This window comes from Culex pipiens, chromosome 3 (genome assembly GCF_016801865.2).
Source record: "Culex pipiens pallens isolate TS chromosome 3, TS_CPP_V2, whole genome shotgun sequence".
NCBI lineage: Eukaryota > Metazoa > Arthropoda > Insecta > Diptera > Culicidae > Culex > Culex pipiens.
The window spans coordinates 185,185,569-185,200,614 of NC_068939.1; the positions used below are offsets into that span (position 1 = coordinate 185,185,569).

General features: G+C 39.5%; 2 protein-coding genes across 3 annotated transcripts in view; both read right to left on the reverse strand.

The window, feature by feature from the left end:
* Positions 1-1,420: 1,420 nt before the first annotated feature.
* Positions 1,421-15,046, reverse strand: part of LOC120414317 (ATP-dependent Clp protease ATP-binding subunit clpX-like, mitochondrial) — a 32,780-nt gene continuing 19,154 nt past the window's right edge. For both annotated transcript variants that reach the window (XM_039575454.2, XM_052709444.1), the window contains exons 3-7: positions 6,314-7,232; positions 2,979-3,255; positions 2,772-2,921; positions 2,488-2,709; positions 1,421-2,430 (exon numbers count right to left, since the gene is read on the reverse strand). In XM_039575454.2, the coding sequence (XP_039431388.1) occupies positions 2,215-2,430; positions 2,488-2,709; positions 2,772-2,921; positions 2,979-3,255; positions 6,314-7,232 (1,784 nt within the window). In that variant the 3' untranslated portion in view covers positions 1,421-2,214. The remainder of the gene's footprint in view (positions 2,431-2,487; positions 2,710-2,771; positions 2,922-2,978; positions 3,256-6,313; positions 7,233-15,046) is intronic.
* Positions 7,242-13,555, reverse strand: LOC120414318 (uncharacterized). The gene is made up of 2 exons (XM_039575455.2): positions 9,989-13,555; positions 7,242-9,925 (listed from the first exon to the last, which is right to left on the reverse strand). The coding sequence occupies exons 1-2, from the start codon at positions 10,421-10,423 to the stop codon at positions 9,749-9,751; spliced, it is 612 nt and encodes a 203-aa protein (XP_039431389.1). The 5' UTR covers positions 10,424-13,555; the 3' UTR covers positions 7,242-9,748.

A 15,046-nucleotide genomic window follows, 5' to 3' on the forward strand; every position in this document is an offset into this window, starting at 1 on the left:
TTTTCAGTGTAAGAACGAGCCTTGACCGATCTTATGCACCAGGTTCCCGACGAACACGCACTGCCCTTACACCTACATCTCACCCTTGCTCTGAGTCAGTACGAGCAGCACGCTAGAACACGCTTTGAGTGTTCGTGCCAGGCATGCACACCTTCTTTTCCGGTTACGCATTTTAACTCGGCCGGGGGTGGTACATTACGTAGGGTTTGATGTAAGTATAAGCGCCTAACCATTTATAGTGTGCCTATCAATTTTCATTAAAGCAAAAACTGTTTTATTTTAGTTTGAATTCAAAAACTAATTGTTATTTACTGTGTACTGTTTTCTCCTGAAATCTTGCCTAATGTTGAATCGTGTTAATCTGTTGCTATTTCTTCTGTCGCGGTGTTTTGTTACAATATTTTGGTCCTAAGCATTTTATAAAAGTTTTTCAAAAGTACAACAGTAATATTTGTGTTAATCCTTTAATCATTCCATAAATTGAGTCAGGGCTCGAACCTCACTTGCTTAAGAAAAAGGTGAAGTTTCAAAACAATGGACAGTGAAAGAAATATACTATGTAAAGAATCAATAGTAAAAGAAAGATAGTAATTTATGAAGAAGATAAAGAAATTAACAATAGTTAATAAATAGAGGTAACAAACATGCTTAGATTGTATTGGGGGCAGTTTACAGGGAAGATGAGAAATTATTGAAATAGATAAATAAAGAAAAGGCACATGATAAACAAAATTGACATTGCTGCCAAATTAAGGGAAAGCAGACAGTTTGTTGCAGCAGCATCAATTGGTAAAATGGAATGGAAAAGCGTTGAGAAATAAGAGAATCAAATAAGTAAAATCGAAATCAAATGGAGGATAGTAAACAGAAGCCGTTTAAGAAAATCAGTGAAACAAAATAAACAGATGATAGATGGTAGCTGGAAATGGAAAGGAGAGAGGAAACCCCGTTTTGCAACGTTCAGGTACATCCACAGCAGTTGACTCAACATACTACGAATCAAAACAATACCGTCTACAATCACAAATTACTTCCCTTTCCCACATTGACGCGCCCCTTTCTTCTAGCCGTCTCGACTCTGACCCTCGATGGTCAAAGGTTTACGATCCGTTTCCACAGGCCACCAGCTAGGTCATCATGAAAACCAAGCCAACGTGGAGGTAAGAAAATAGGACACTTGCAAGGAACCAGAGCTATACTGTCCTGATCAAGAAAGATCTAACAGGACTACGGGCGTAGTCAGTGACGCTCCTTCCAGGATGTTCCTCGCCTGAGCGTCAACTGAAGAGATATCATCAGAATCATTCGCACTTGGCCTGCAAGATTCCTAAAGGGCCTAAATGCTAATTATTTAAAGAGATGCAATGAAGAGTCAGGGAAATGTTCTCATTATTTTCCGTCAAAATACAAGCCAACGAAATCGAATCAGTTCGAATATATTCTCTCATTTGTAAGGGGCTGAAATTATTTTACCTAACACTAGCCTATTATTCACGTTTGTCGCTTTCTTTCTGTCTATCGTCTATGCATATATTGTTTATAGTTACTGCTATTACCACTAGCAAATCCAATTATATTTACACGAAACGTTTGATTTTTTTTTCCAAGAAGCAAAGTTGCTTCTTTCCCATCAGCTCGCTGCGGAATAGAATTGTATGATGTATTGCTCCTTTCATTTCCATTTTTAACGTGTTAATCGTATAATAAAGAAGTAGGGACGAATCGGAACACTTTTGTGTCGTTTGTGGGGGGAGTTAAAGTAAATTCTTTCACCTTCGAATATGCTCCTGGATTTGCTCAAAAACAGGAAATCATCATCACATTTCGTGCAGAAGGGTATCTCAACCTTCTACACTTTAAAAAGGAACCTGAACACCGCTAACGGTTTTTTGATGAACGTTTTAGAACCATTAGCAAGCTATGTTTACATTGTTGTACGTTTGATTTGCTACCACGTTCCGTAATTTTATTCTCTTTTTTTGTGGCTCTTGATTCGGAATGAATCAAGAAGATATTTACAATGTTTTTTTGCACTTTTTTCTAAAACAATTTTGTAAAGTATTTTTTCACAGTCGTCTCGATGCGTACGACAAGTGTTGCAAACAAGCAGCGCAGGAAATACAGTTTAAAAATTTCAACAAATAGAAGCCATCGCCTTCTAATACTTCCTACCTGTATGTTGTGAAGATAAAAGTGTGTCCTTCCGTGATCTCCTCACTGTTTTACGCGCAGCTTCGTGTTTTCCTCCTCGTCGGACGCCTGCGACGAGCTGTTGCTGTTGGGCGTGTCCGGCCCGCTGCTCGTCGAGTTGGACTGGCTGCGACGGATGTACTCCGGCTCGGCCTGACCGCGCACGCAGTCATCCGTAATGTGGACCGTTTTCACGTCCGATCCAGGCACTTCAAACATGGGCTCCAGGAGAAGCGTTTCCTAAAATAAGTTTCGCTTAGAACTGAACTTGAAGGTTTGGATTCCGTAATCGCTTACCATGATGGCTCTCAACCCGCGCGCTCCCGTCTGCCGCTCCATCGCAAGCTGGGCGATCTGCTTGAGCGCGTCCTCGGCGAACGTAAGCTCGACCTGGTCCATGCCGAGCAGTGCCTTGTACTGGGGCACCAACGCGTTGCGCGGTTCCGTCAGGATGCGAACAAGCATTTCCACGTCCAGGCTGTGGAACGGAACGAGCACCGGGAAGCGACCGACGAATTCCTACGAAGGAGAGATATCGACGTTGAGTTGCACTGATTAACTCCTAGCGACACTTTACTTACAGGAATCATTCCAAACTCAACGAGATCCTTGGCCTGCACCTTGCGCAGATTGGCGTCCCGCTCGACCTGATCGTTGTCCATCGGCGAAGCGGACGCTTGCGCCGCTCGTCGACCTTCCGAAGAACTAGCCGGCATACCGAAGCCCAGATACTGAAAGCAACCACAAAAGGTAAGCACCACGAACCTCTCTATCTTAACTCGACCCACCTTCTCGTTGAGCCTCCTGGCGATCAGGCGATCCAGCCCGGTGTACGCACCGGACGCCACGAACAAAATGTTAGTGGTGTCCACCTGGACGGTTTCGCCGCGCAGCTTCCGCGGCGAGTTGCGCTCGGGCACGTTTACGATGGTACCCTCGAGCATCTTGAGCATGCCCTGCTGGACGCCCTCGCCGCCCACGTCCCGAAGCTGGTGAATTCCGGGCACGGCGCCGATTTTGTCCACCTCGTCCAGGAACACGATGCCGGTTTGAGCACGATCGACGCTGGAACAAAGAAAAAAGGGGATGAGTGTGTTGCAAATTGTACACATATTACAAACTATACAAACTAACACAAAGTTCAAAATAATGATACTTTGGAAAAAAAAACTGTGAAAACATTATAGTTTTTAAAAAACGTTTTTAACAAATTTGAAATTAATAAAAAATCCTCAAATTTTAAAATTTCAATACTTGAATAAATTGAAAATTCCAGAAATTTTAAAAAATATGTATAAATTATTAACAATTTTAAGAAATTTAAATGATGTACTAATTATTTAATAATTTACAAAATTTATGATATGTATTTAAAAAGTTTAGAATACTCTTCAGGGATGTTCATCTTAGGAGCAGGGTATTATTTACCTTTATTTACTATCCATTAAAATTCTAGGAATAACACAAAATTGAAATTTAAAATATAAAAAAAATAAACTTAAAAAACCTTAATTAGAAAAAAATATTAGAGACTGACTGACATTTTACACACCTAATTTTTTTATAATTTTTAAACATTTCACGAATTTCGTAAATGCAACAATTAAAAAAATAATATAAAAAAAAATATTTTTTTTAAATCAGATTTATAAATTTTAGAACATTTAAATTTAAATTCCATACTTTACAAAATACATGAATTTTACTAGTTCAACAAATTTACATGTGTTTTTTTTAATTTAACGATTTTACAAACTATGTTACATTATGGTTTAACAAATTTTAAAATTTGGTAAATTTTAAAAAGTAATAAAAATTTTGTAATTTCACAAACCAAAAAAGATTATCAAAAATGAACCTCCTTTTTTAAATTTCACACTCTTAAAAATTTAGTATTGACCCTTTTTTAAATAACAACTTTGAACAGTTTTATAAATTTTAACAGATGTAACCATTTTGGGACCATCCGTAAACCACGTCACACCATGGGGGGGGGGGGGGGGCGATTGTCCACGCTCCATACAAAAAAGATTTTATTTGTATGGAAATTTTCCGCAATGGGGGGGTGAGATTTACCAAAAAAGTGTCCACGTGGTTTGTGGATGGTCCCTTTACTAATTACAATTTAGCAAGTTTTGCAGAATCAGCTTATTTAAAAAAAAATACAAATTATACATTTTTCAAATTTTGGCAATTTACAAATGTTATAATTTTTTACCAATTTAAATTTTTTACTAGTTTTTCAAAAAATAGAAAAATTTGGCATATTTTTCAGATAAACCAAGTTTTTAAAATTAACAAATCTTAAACATCTTAAAAAAAGTTAAGATTAAAAGATTTTTGTATTTAAGTATCTAAAAGAATTGTGATACCTATTTTGAATTGTATTATATCTATATTTTAAAGCGAATATGGCGTTACGAATGGTGCACGCTCGAAATGTCAAAATCACGCAGTGTACCAACATTAGAAAAAAAACCTGGCTGTCATGCCACGGCAAATTTTTTTGTAATTTTGGTACTACTGTGTAATTTTGACATTTCGCGCGTGCACCATTCGCTTAAATATTTGGATAAGAATTTCAAGCTGAAAAATTTTAGTATTCCAGAATTTATAAACAACAATAAGACTGTAGAATTTCATAATTTTTGAAATTGAAATTTTGGATTTTTATACTTTCAGAATTTCTGATTTCTTCTTATTTTAGGATTCTAAGTTTTAGAATTTTAGCATTTCAACTTTCTAGAATAGTCAAATTTTAGAATATTAAAAGTTTAGAATTTTCATGTTGAAGGATTTCAGAAATTCAGAATACAAGTTTTTTTTTTGAATTTTAGAAGATTACAGATGTATTGAGAATGTTTGAGAACTTAAGCAAATTTTTGATTTTGGAAATTTTATAATTGGGTACTAAAGCCCTGTGTAAATTTTTATGTACAACGGTAAAAAAACACGATTAAAAACCATTTCTGATTACTTTTTTTCATTTTAATGCCAATTTTTTTTTGACAAGACAACATTTTTTCGATGGATCAACTATGGTCCCCTTGGAACGAGCTGTCAAGTAGGAGCTTTTCTGTCAAGAAGGACCGCGAGGTTAATTTTTCAAAATTGGTTTAAAAATCAATTTTAAACTCTTTGTGGTCGTACAAAGGGTCATTGTACTCAGAAAAATAAGCTTTATCGCTGTAAACAATAATATCAGCAATCTAAGCTTCATTTTAGGACCCAATTAGAATTTCTGAGTTGTTTCGAATTCAGAATTTCATAAATTTTTAAAACAAGAACTAAAAAACAGAAGATCTTAGAATTTTATCAAATTTTAGGAAGTTACAACTTATTATTTTTTTATTTTAAGTTTTAGGAATACAAGAACTTGATGATTCGAGTTCAGCGACCCCAAATTAGTTAAATTTGAGTAGTTGATTAAACGTGAAAATCCTTTTATTGTGATTTTTCAATTCAGCCGCCATGTTGGACGCCATCTTGTAAATCTCGGTTCCCTTTGAGAATCGGGAAAATCAACAGGCAGATTCGGATTCAGGAGGATCGATTTAGTCTAGGTCACTCCAAAACTGGCCTGTTACACGATTTGCTTCTAGACACGAAAAATGAGCACCTATTTTGAATTCGTGTAGAAAACTAAAAAAAAAACTCTGATTTTTTTATAATATTAGAGAAATTAAGAATTTGTCAATAATAGAATTTTAGGATTTGAGAATTAAAGAAGTTTAGAATTTAAGATTTCAAGAATTTAAGAATTTCAGATTTTTCTAATATCGAAATGTCATAATTTTTGAATTTCAGAATATTAGAATTTTTGAATTCTAAAATTTAAAAATTGAGGAATTTAGCAACTTAAGGGTGCACAGCAACCAAGAAAGTCGTTGTCTTCTTATTCCTAAATTGTCAAACTTACGGACCCAATCCTGCCAGAACCTGATTGTACAAATAGTCAAACTTTGTTGTAAATGACTACGAAGACAGTAATTTAGGGGATGAATAAAAAAATATTTTGATAGCTCCCGTAGTATTGAAGATACTAAAATATCTGTAACAAATATCTGGGTGCAAAAGCAATGGTTGATGTGTACCGTTAAGAATTATATCGCACGCGTCGTACCTGTAATTGGCATCCTGGAGCAGCTTCGCGATGACACTCTCGATGTCCTCGCCCACGTAACCGGCCTGGGTCAGCGTGGTACAATCACAGATTGCGAACGGAACGTCCAAACATTTGGCGATCGTCTGGGCCAGCAGAGTTTTGCCCGAACCAGTCGGTCCCAGCATAAGAATGTTGCTCTTTTCCAGCTTGAGCTCGTGGGTTTTCTTGTCCAGCAGTTCGGAGCCGGGGTTGTGCGCTTGGGAAGCGCTCGACGTTAGCGGAGGTCGCGGGACTTCGGACGGGGCAGAGCTCATCATGGTGTGGCCGATGCCGGAGATGTGCAGCAGGTCACCGCTGCGGGACATGGCATCGATTTGCTGTGATCCGGACTGAGCTCCGGTGCTGGACGGTGGCGGGAGATTGTGGTAGATTCGCTTGTAGTGATTGTACACCGCAACCGATAGCACCTTCTTGGCAAGTTCCTGACCGACCACGTGTCTGTCCAGGTATTCCATGATCTTCTTGGGTGGTGGCGGTGGCTTCCGTTGACCCTTGGCCTCTGTGTCCTTGATGGTTTTCTTCGAGTCTACCTCGCTGAGGACCACGAAGAAATGATGGCATTTTTCACACTTGACGAACCTCGTCGAGCTGACAAAGGTTTCGACGTGTGTGCACGGATCTCCGCACTTTGGACAGGACAGGACGTTCTTCTTGTTGGGGGGTTCCTTGCCGTTGCCATTCTTGCCACTACCTCCACCACTGGCCGCCGATGATCCTCCACCGCTGCTCCCCGACGGGGTGTTTGAACCATCCTTTGACGATTTGGCGCTCACCGTCGACAGATGAAATCGGCGCAGCTGCTGGTGATCATGGCTGTAACACTGGCACTGATGCTGATGCTGGTTGTGCTGGTGTGACGCTAGCAGACATAGCAAACCTGTAATCAAACCAAATACGCTCGTATTAGTATAACGGTCGATAATTGAAGCAAGCTCAACCTTGTCAAGGTGTGTACGATGTTCTAAGTACGGGCGCTCGCCTAATTCAATCAATCAATCAAACGCAATTTCCCTTCATTTAAGGCCATTCCAACCGCACGTGAACCAGTTCCAGTTGGCAAATTATCAACTTGGGCACGAACGCGGCACGTTGTGTGCAGTAGGTTGACCTTGAGATGGTTGGAAAAAGAATATGGACAAGAAGGCAAAACAGCTGATCGAGTAGCTACTAACGCGCTGTCGATTAGTTGGTTTGCATTTTTTTTTCGTTATTTGAACATAAGTCAACGACCGGTTGCAGAAATGTGTCCCGTTCACTTCTCGGCGATCAGGGTTGATATTTGTACACTGCCAAGTTGCCATGTTTTTATTTTCTACCGTTATTCGCCCAAAATATTCACCACTTGGGATTTTAACTATCAGCGAAATAGCGTTCATGACCAACTCAGCTGAGAGTTATTCATTTTGCTGATATTTGCCAAAAATGTCGTTAAACCAGCGAAATTTTCGGCTAAAACCAGAACCTGTGCAAAATTATACCAACCACTAAGTTCTGCTGGTTTGTTTTCGCTAATAAATTACTGATTTTTTTTTAATTTAAGCCGTTGCAAAAGTTACTCAACGAGTGTAAAATGCATTTAAAACTATTTTTTCATCCAAATGTTGAAACCAAGGCTTGTAATTTCATTTTTTATATTTATTTTATTTTTGGACACCCTATGCAAATTAATTCTTAAAATTTAGAAAAAGTAAAAAATAGATTTTTCATCACATATATCATCTGATATTTTTTCTTGAAAAAGAGGCCTTTTTTCAGGAAAAGAGGCGCATTAAAAAAATCTGATGAAAAATTTATCTGGGCTGAACAAAAATCCCGAGGGGCGTCAATGCATTATATTTTCTTGATAAAATGTAAAAATAATAGTTACCAAATATTTTTTTCAGAACAGATTTTTCAAGTTTCCTTTAATTGCGATTTGAAATTTCACAAAAACAAAAAAAAATATTTATTACACTTGATTGTTGGCCCCTCGGTCATTTTGGTTTGTTTTTTTGACGTTTGTCTTGTTTAAGTGGGCTCAGTTATAAATACAGATTGTCAAGGGAAACAGATTGGCCAATGTTTGACATACCCAAACGCGCTGGACCTAGATTTCAAGATATCAGTTAGAAATGAAAACATATAGAAAAACTTTTTTTTTCTCGCAAAATAAATCTTTAAAAAGCTGATGTTTGAATTGATCATCATCGTCACGGAATTACGGAACACTGTAGAAATTTTATCAACAGTATTTTGCAAGATTTTTTTTTATCTGGAAAAGGTAAACGCTTAAGGCTCTGAAAGGCATCATTCCGATCGGACTTTGGCGGCCATGTTTGTTTTCGAAAAACATTCAAATCTTGGTTCAGAATGTTTCAATCAAAAAATGGTTTTCTTTGTGTTGTTTGTAGAAATTTTTTACATATGGTGATTATGTTTTCATTTCAATTTACTATTTCTGGATCTGAATTCAGAACCATCATTGACAGTCATTGCCAGTGCTGAAAATGTCAGGGGTCATGACGCGAAAATCGGCGACGCTGACACAAATTTTTGAGATCCATTCACTGAACCGTAAAACCGTGACATAAACAAACCCGACGCAGTCGTGAGTGCCCTAGCTCATTGAGCAGCTGCAATACGAGGCAGTAGTCGACCAACGCTCATTCGACGTTGCACGCACACACATAAAGAAACAAGTTTTTACACAAAAAGTTCGTATTTATGCGTGGAAATGTAATTTTGAATATAAGTTAAGATTGTTTTAAGTATTTTGCACAGTTTACAACCATTCAATTGTTTGAAAATAGTCAAAATAGTGTTTAAAGAGGATTTTACGAATCAGTCATATGACACGAATTGAGTGAGTGTAGCTCATTTTTTCACGTCTCTCATTCTCCAGCAGCCGACCGGCACAAGTCAGGCGGCAGTGGTTGAATAGACACAGTAGGCTTGCAGTCACATGCTAGCAGTGAACTGACGTTTTGGTTTGCTTCATGTGTACGTTGGGTTGAAAACTTTTTGCAAGCCTGGTCATTGCCCCAAAAGTGAAATACACCATCCACCACCTTAAAATTTTGTAACAGTAACCTCCAACATCTGTCTCCAACATTTTTAAAACTGTCCAACCAAAGGGGTATAACACACTCGTGTCTGACGTCAACGACCCCCCCTCAAATTGCCTAATTTGCTGGCCAAATTTTGACCTGCAGCAGCGGGGTGCGCAAAACACAGAAACAGTGTCAAGCCTTCTCGAAATATTATTGCAGAAGGAGGCAGGAGTTCGCCTCCACGATCGTTCATGACGCACTTCTTTTCGTGGGGATCTCGGTCGTGAAAGATCACAATGTTCACAGTTGTATTTCTGTTTCGAAGTTTTCGATTATATTTTATTATGAACACACCGGATTCTGCCTATCCCATGGACAGATCAAACAGTCCCTTCGCTCGCACGCTGTAGAATATTTGAAAGTCCACGATGGTCTCGTTCGCCTTGTCGAAGATTCTGGTGTCGGCCCTGAAGTCTCCCGCGGGTAGAAAGCTCGGCATGAGACCTTCGTCCAGCACAAAATCGGACATGTTCTGCAGGCCCTGGTTGTGAGAATTTGCAAAGGGTTACAAGAATAATATTCAAGAAGTCACAACGATACTCACAACGTACGGGCACTTGTGCAGCCAGGTGATCTGAGAGGTGGCAATTTTGTACATAAAGTTCATCAGGACGTTCGTTCCGCCGCCCTGTTCAGCCATAAAGCGGCACATGTCGAAGGAATCGTCGAACAGAAGCGGCTTGTATGTGGTGTACTTGTAGTTCAGCACGTAGGACAGATACATCGAATTGACTGGGCGCTGAATGTCGAAGGCCAGGTTCAGCTTGGCCGGTTGATTCCGGGCCAGTTTGGCCTTGCACGTTTTGACCACCGTGTAGGCGTACGGCTGATTGACGCAGATCATCTTCAGAACCTTGATGGTGAAAGGTCGGGAACTGTTTTTACCCGTGGCCACCTCCAAATCGGGCAGGTTGACGTTCGCCAGAGTAACGGCCAATCTTAGTAGCAGAACCCACGCGGTAAACCTGGTCAGCCACATTGTAAACTAGAAGTGGAACTGACTAAGCTATCTCGAAATTCAAATTGCGATAAGTTTGCATGTTTGAAGTACAATTTTCCGGTGTCTAAACCCAATAAATATGTCACCAAAGTGGTTTAAACATTCAAAATATTGTCGACTATGATTTTGGCACTTTCAGCAATCCCCCATCAGCTACGTGCATCGATCGCAGTGACCTTTGCCTCCGATCCCACTGGCGACCATGATGGCGCGCGCGCGTACTTGCACGGCGACGTGATCGTCCCTGGCTGTATTCGGCGCGCGATGTGATGGAAATAATTAAAATTCGGTCAACGTGCTTCTGGTGCGGTCAAGCTCCATTTTCGAGCATCCAGCCTACTACTGGTGCTGGGTGACTTTTGCTACTGTTTTCAATATTTACCGCACGCCACGCCAAGCCTGGCTGCCCCTGAATGGTCCAAACTATGGTAAACAAACTAAAACCAACACAGTGGGGGAGACAAAAGGCGTGAGGCTTGGCCTGATGGCGAATAAAACTGCAGCAAACAGCAACGGATTTTATGGGCTCGCTCGAGCGCGCGGCGCGGGTACTTTGGCGGTTGAGATGATGACCGATGACGCATGGCCTGCCTGGTCTGTTGTTTAATTTGCAATCATTGACAGAGTAGTGTTTACGCGGCAACAATGAATGCAGCCTAGTTTGATGGACGGGTCACGTGTTTGCTTAATGTGGTGCTCTTGCGCCCGTAAACACCTGCAAGGGACGAGGCGAACACCTTTGTACAACAAGCTATTTTACATAATTTTTCGCACTATTGAAACTTTAAGTTTTCATTTCCCTTGAGAGGATTGGCTACAAACGAGGAAAGTGATCGTCCAGACTCGATTATTCAAAACCTCGATTGTCCGAAGGTTAGAATGGGACTTCGGATAGTCAAATCCTCGCTTTCGCTAACTTGTCTATTTTTTACCTTTATAGATCCCCAAATTCGATTTCAATCCTGAGATATTCAACAAAAACCGAAAAAACTCCGTGCATTGTTGTAACTTTTCATATGAAAGAAGCTTCAATCTTGTCGTGCTATCTTGACACACCATGATCATTACTGTAAGTGCGACAACTGGCCAAAGGGATTTCAGGTCATAACGCGTTTGACACACGTATATGCCCGACTACCGTAAACATTTGTTATTACAACTCGGCAACCAAATTTAACCAAACTTTGGGAAAATGCACAGAATGATTAACCAAACAAAACGTGTTTGTTATTGTTTACATAGCCTGCTCTATTGTTGGTTTATTCAAGGTCAAACGAAACCAAAAAAAAAATTTGTAACATATTTCCCATACTCAGAACATCGAGGTCAGGGCTGTGGAGTCGGAGTCGGAGTCGGAGCCGGAGTCGGTGGAGTCGGGTCTTTTTGGGGACCTGGAGTCGGAGTCGGAGTCGTCAAAACTCGAACAGCTGGAGTCGGAGTCGGAGCCGAAGTCGGCTAAATTTTAAGAGCTGGAGTCGGAGTCGGAGTCGGAGCCGAAGATTTCTGATAACCCGGAGTCGGAGTCGGAGCCGGAGTTATCTTAAATTTAACAAAAAATATGTTTTTTTATTATTCGGTATTTCCTATAGAACAGCTTAATTTACAAAACATCTTATATTTTTAATTGATTTATCAGATCAGTTTTTGAAACTTTTTATTGTGATTGAAAAGCTCTAATTGTGTTATTACACTATAATGACTAAATGATAACCTCTTACCCAAGTTTGTAGTATCATAATTAAAAAAATAATAAATAATATTGGTTAGTAGTCAGACATATCTCATTGATTCTTGAATGCTTCCTTTTTCCTATTTTTATGTGCCTTTTCAATTCAAATTTGACCAAATTTCATCCAGTTATTTCTGAAAAAGTACACACACAGTCATCTTTTACCCCGATAGCATATGTCTTGGAAGTTTTAAGTTAAATCATTTTTTAGGAAAAAATTACGAGGTACATAAAAAGATTAAAAATAGTAATCACTGTTTTTGCAAATCGAAAAAAGTCACTGACAGTTTAACTTTTGTAACAAATAATCAACGATAATAACAATCTCTTACTTGGAACTCAACATGCGCATTTTGTTTATAACTGAGTACAAGAAAATCAAAGTGTTGCATTTAAAATAATTGAAACTAACAAAAAATATCAAAACAAGTTGCAACAAATTTTGAAATAATCATTGATTGTTGATTTTAGGTAAACTATTTTGATATCGTTGCAAATTATCGTTGAACAAATCTCAAGAATTCAGTACAAAAATGAACTAATAAAAAAATGTGTAGAACAAAATATAGGATTTTAATTTATTTTTCAAATATTATAAAAAAAAAACAAAATCAAAATATTATCAACTGGTACGAATTTTCTCATACTGTTTGTCCCACGCCAATATGACGGAAGGTGATAATCATTGCATATCAATGTACCTTAAAAAAATAAAATATTTGTGACCTAGAAAATATTTTACTTGTGGATATTTGTTTTTTATTATATTTTAAGTTTTTTCATATATTTTGATGGAGGCGCAAGATCATTCATAAAGCTTCGTTTTAGGTGAAGATTTAAGAAGTATCGTGCGCCTCCTTTTTAAAGCATAACATTTTAAAATTAAAATAAATTAAAAATTTCCAGGGTAAAATATTTTCCTTGTCACAGATATTTGAAAAGGACATCTTAAGCGTCCTTTCCACGAAGAAATTGTTTAGATTTATTGATTTGCAATAATAATCTCCTTCAGCCATGGCGTGATGTCCATGTACGTCTTAAAAAAAAAAAAAATGTTTCGTTTAAAATTGTCATTTAAAAACAAGGTGCCTGTCACTGTGCTACTTACAAATGTCAGCCTGAATGTGAGCGAATTGAATTTTAATGTTCAATAGATCATTAAGGCCAGGTTTCTTTTAGTGATTCATTTAAAAATAACAATTTAATATTTAAATTTATTAGCTTGAAAAAAAATATTTTCAAATTCGAGGTTAAGTAAATAAATCCAAATTTACTTACAAAACTGTTCTTCTTAAAATGCCTCTAAAACTGAAGATATTTTTTGATTTCTGTTTCCATAACGTATAAAACTTGTAACCTAGAAACTTTTTTTCCGTTTATTTTCTTTACTTTACTTTTAGTTAACTTATTTTTCTTGAGAAAAACATGACGCTTAGAGAGTATTTAAATAATCCTTTTATCAATGTTTAAAAAATAATTAACTGATAATAGTTAACTAACTTTTGAAACATTTGTTGCAGGGTCTTAAACGTGGTGGAATTAGAACGTACTCGGAGTAAAAGGGAAACACAACTAGCTCGTGTGATACAAGAGGGAAGAATGATTTATTTGCTACGTGTATTGGCACAACTGCGTTGATGTCGATCAAACCAGGGCTGCCAGTAAGGCAGTCGACGAATCAGTCGATGTTCGGTCGAGCCAGTGGGCTCAACACTCCTCCTCAGCGCTGCATGAGTCGATGCCAATCGCCTTCTGAAGTCCCAGTTCCACCACAGGCAATGGCTTCGCCAGCAGACCCGCTTCCGCCGACGGAATGTACTCGAGGCGCACCATGCCCGTTTCCAGCAGGTTCGCGATTCTGGTGTTCTCGGTGAGCACAACGCACGTCCATTTCTCCTCCTTTGCCGGAGTCGGAAAACAGGCTGGTCCTCTTACCCACTTGAGCTTCTGATGATATCTGACAAAGGTGTACTCAGCCTCTGCGCTGAATGACCCAACACACGTTTGTTTATTGTGCCCCCACCCGATGACGTCACCACCGAGCTTGAACAGGTAACTTGCAGATGTACTCGGTTTGTTTACGTCGCCTGCCTTCTTCCAGCCAGCTTTCGTCAAATGTTGCACTCGTTGACCCAGAAGGCTGGTTTCCGGTCGGCTTATCACGGTTGCGTACAACAAAGCTCCAACTAAGCACTGATTTTGTTTCGCCGACACCAGCTGCTTACCCATCTCCTCCTTTTGTTGTTGGAAACCGGAATCCATCAGCACTTTCGTCAGCACCGCTTTTGTCAACTGCATTTCGCCTTCCACCGCTGAATCTCCATCAGCGCTTGGTACGCCAGCTGTCGAGTTCTGCGAACGCCGTGGTCCCGGCGCTGGAGATTCTGGAACTGGTTTTTGCGGGTCATCATCTTGTCCAAAGAGTTGAGAAGGACATTCTTTGTTGTTCCCCGATTGAGCATGCTCCTCCTCAAAGTGAGCACCACCGTGACTTGCAACCATCTTCGCAGCTGGTTTGCCGAAGTACACTTGCACCGTTTCGCTATGTTCGGCTGCTGCTTTTGCCTGCTGCGATCCATCCTTCTGCTCCAACCCGCTTGCCAGGTTCTCCCGCTGGTTCTCGCCGAGCACCTCCGGATCGTTTTGATCGTCGCGGTCTTGCCAGCTGTTCTTTTCGTGCGGTTGTACCATCACTTTCGCGACCCGATCCGGGCACGTCCGGAGCCAATACATGTCGCACTTTTTATCACCGATCGCGATAATTTGGTTCGCGAACACGAGTTTACAAACCGCACTGCCAAATTTAGCGCACACTCCTTTGGCCGTTAGTTTGCTGATCGAAATCATGTTGCCACTAATACTTGGAACGAACA

Excerpts from the sequence above, each read along its gene's own strand:
- LOC120414318 (XM_039575455.2), bottom strand. The coding sequence starts at position 10,423 with ATGTGGCTGACCAGGTTTACCGCGTGGGTTCTGCTACTAAGATTGGCC. Across the intron at positions 9,926-9,988 it reads TGCACAAGTGCCCGTACGTT|GGCCTGCAGAACATGTCCGA; the intron begins GTGAGTATCGTT and ends TCTCACAACCAG.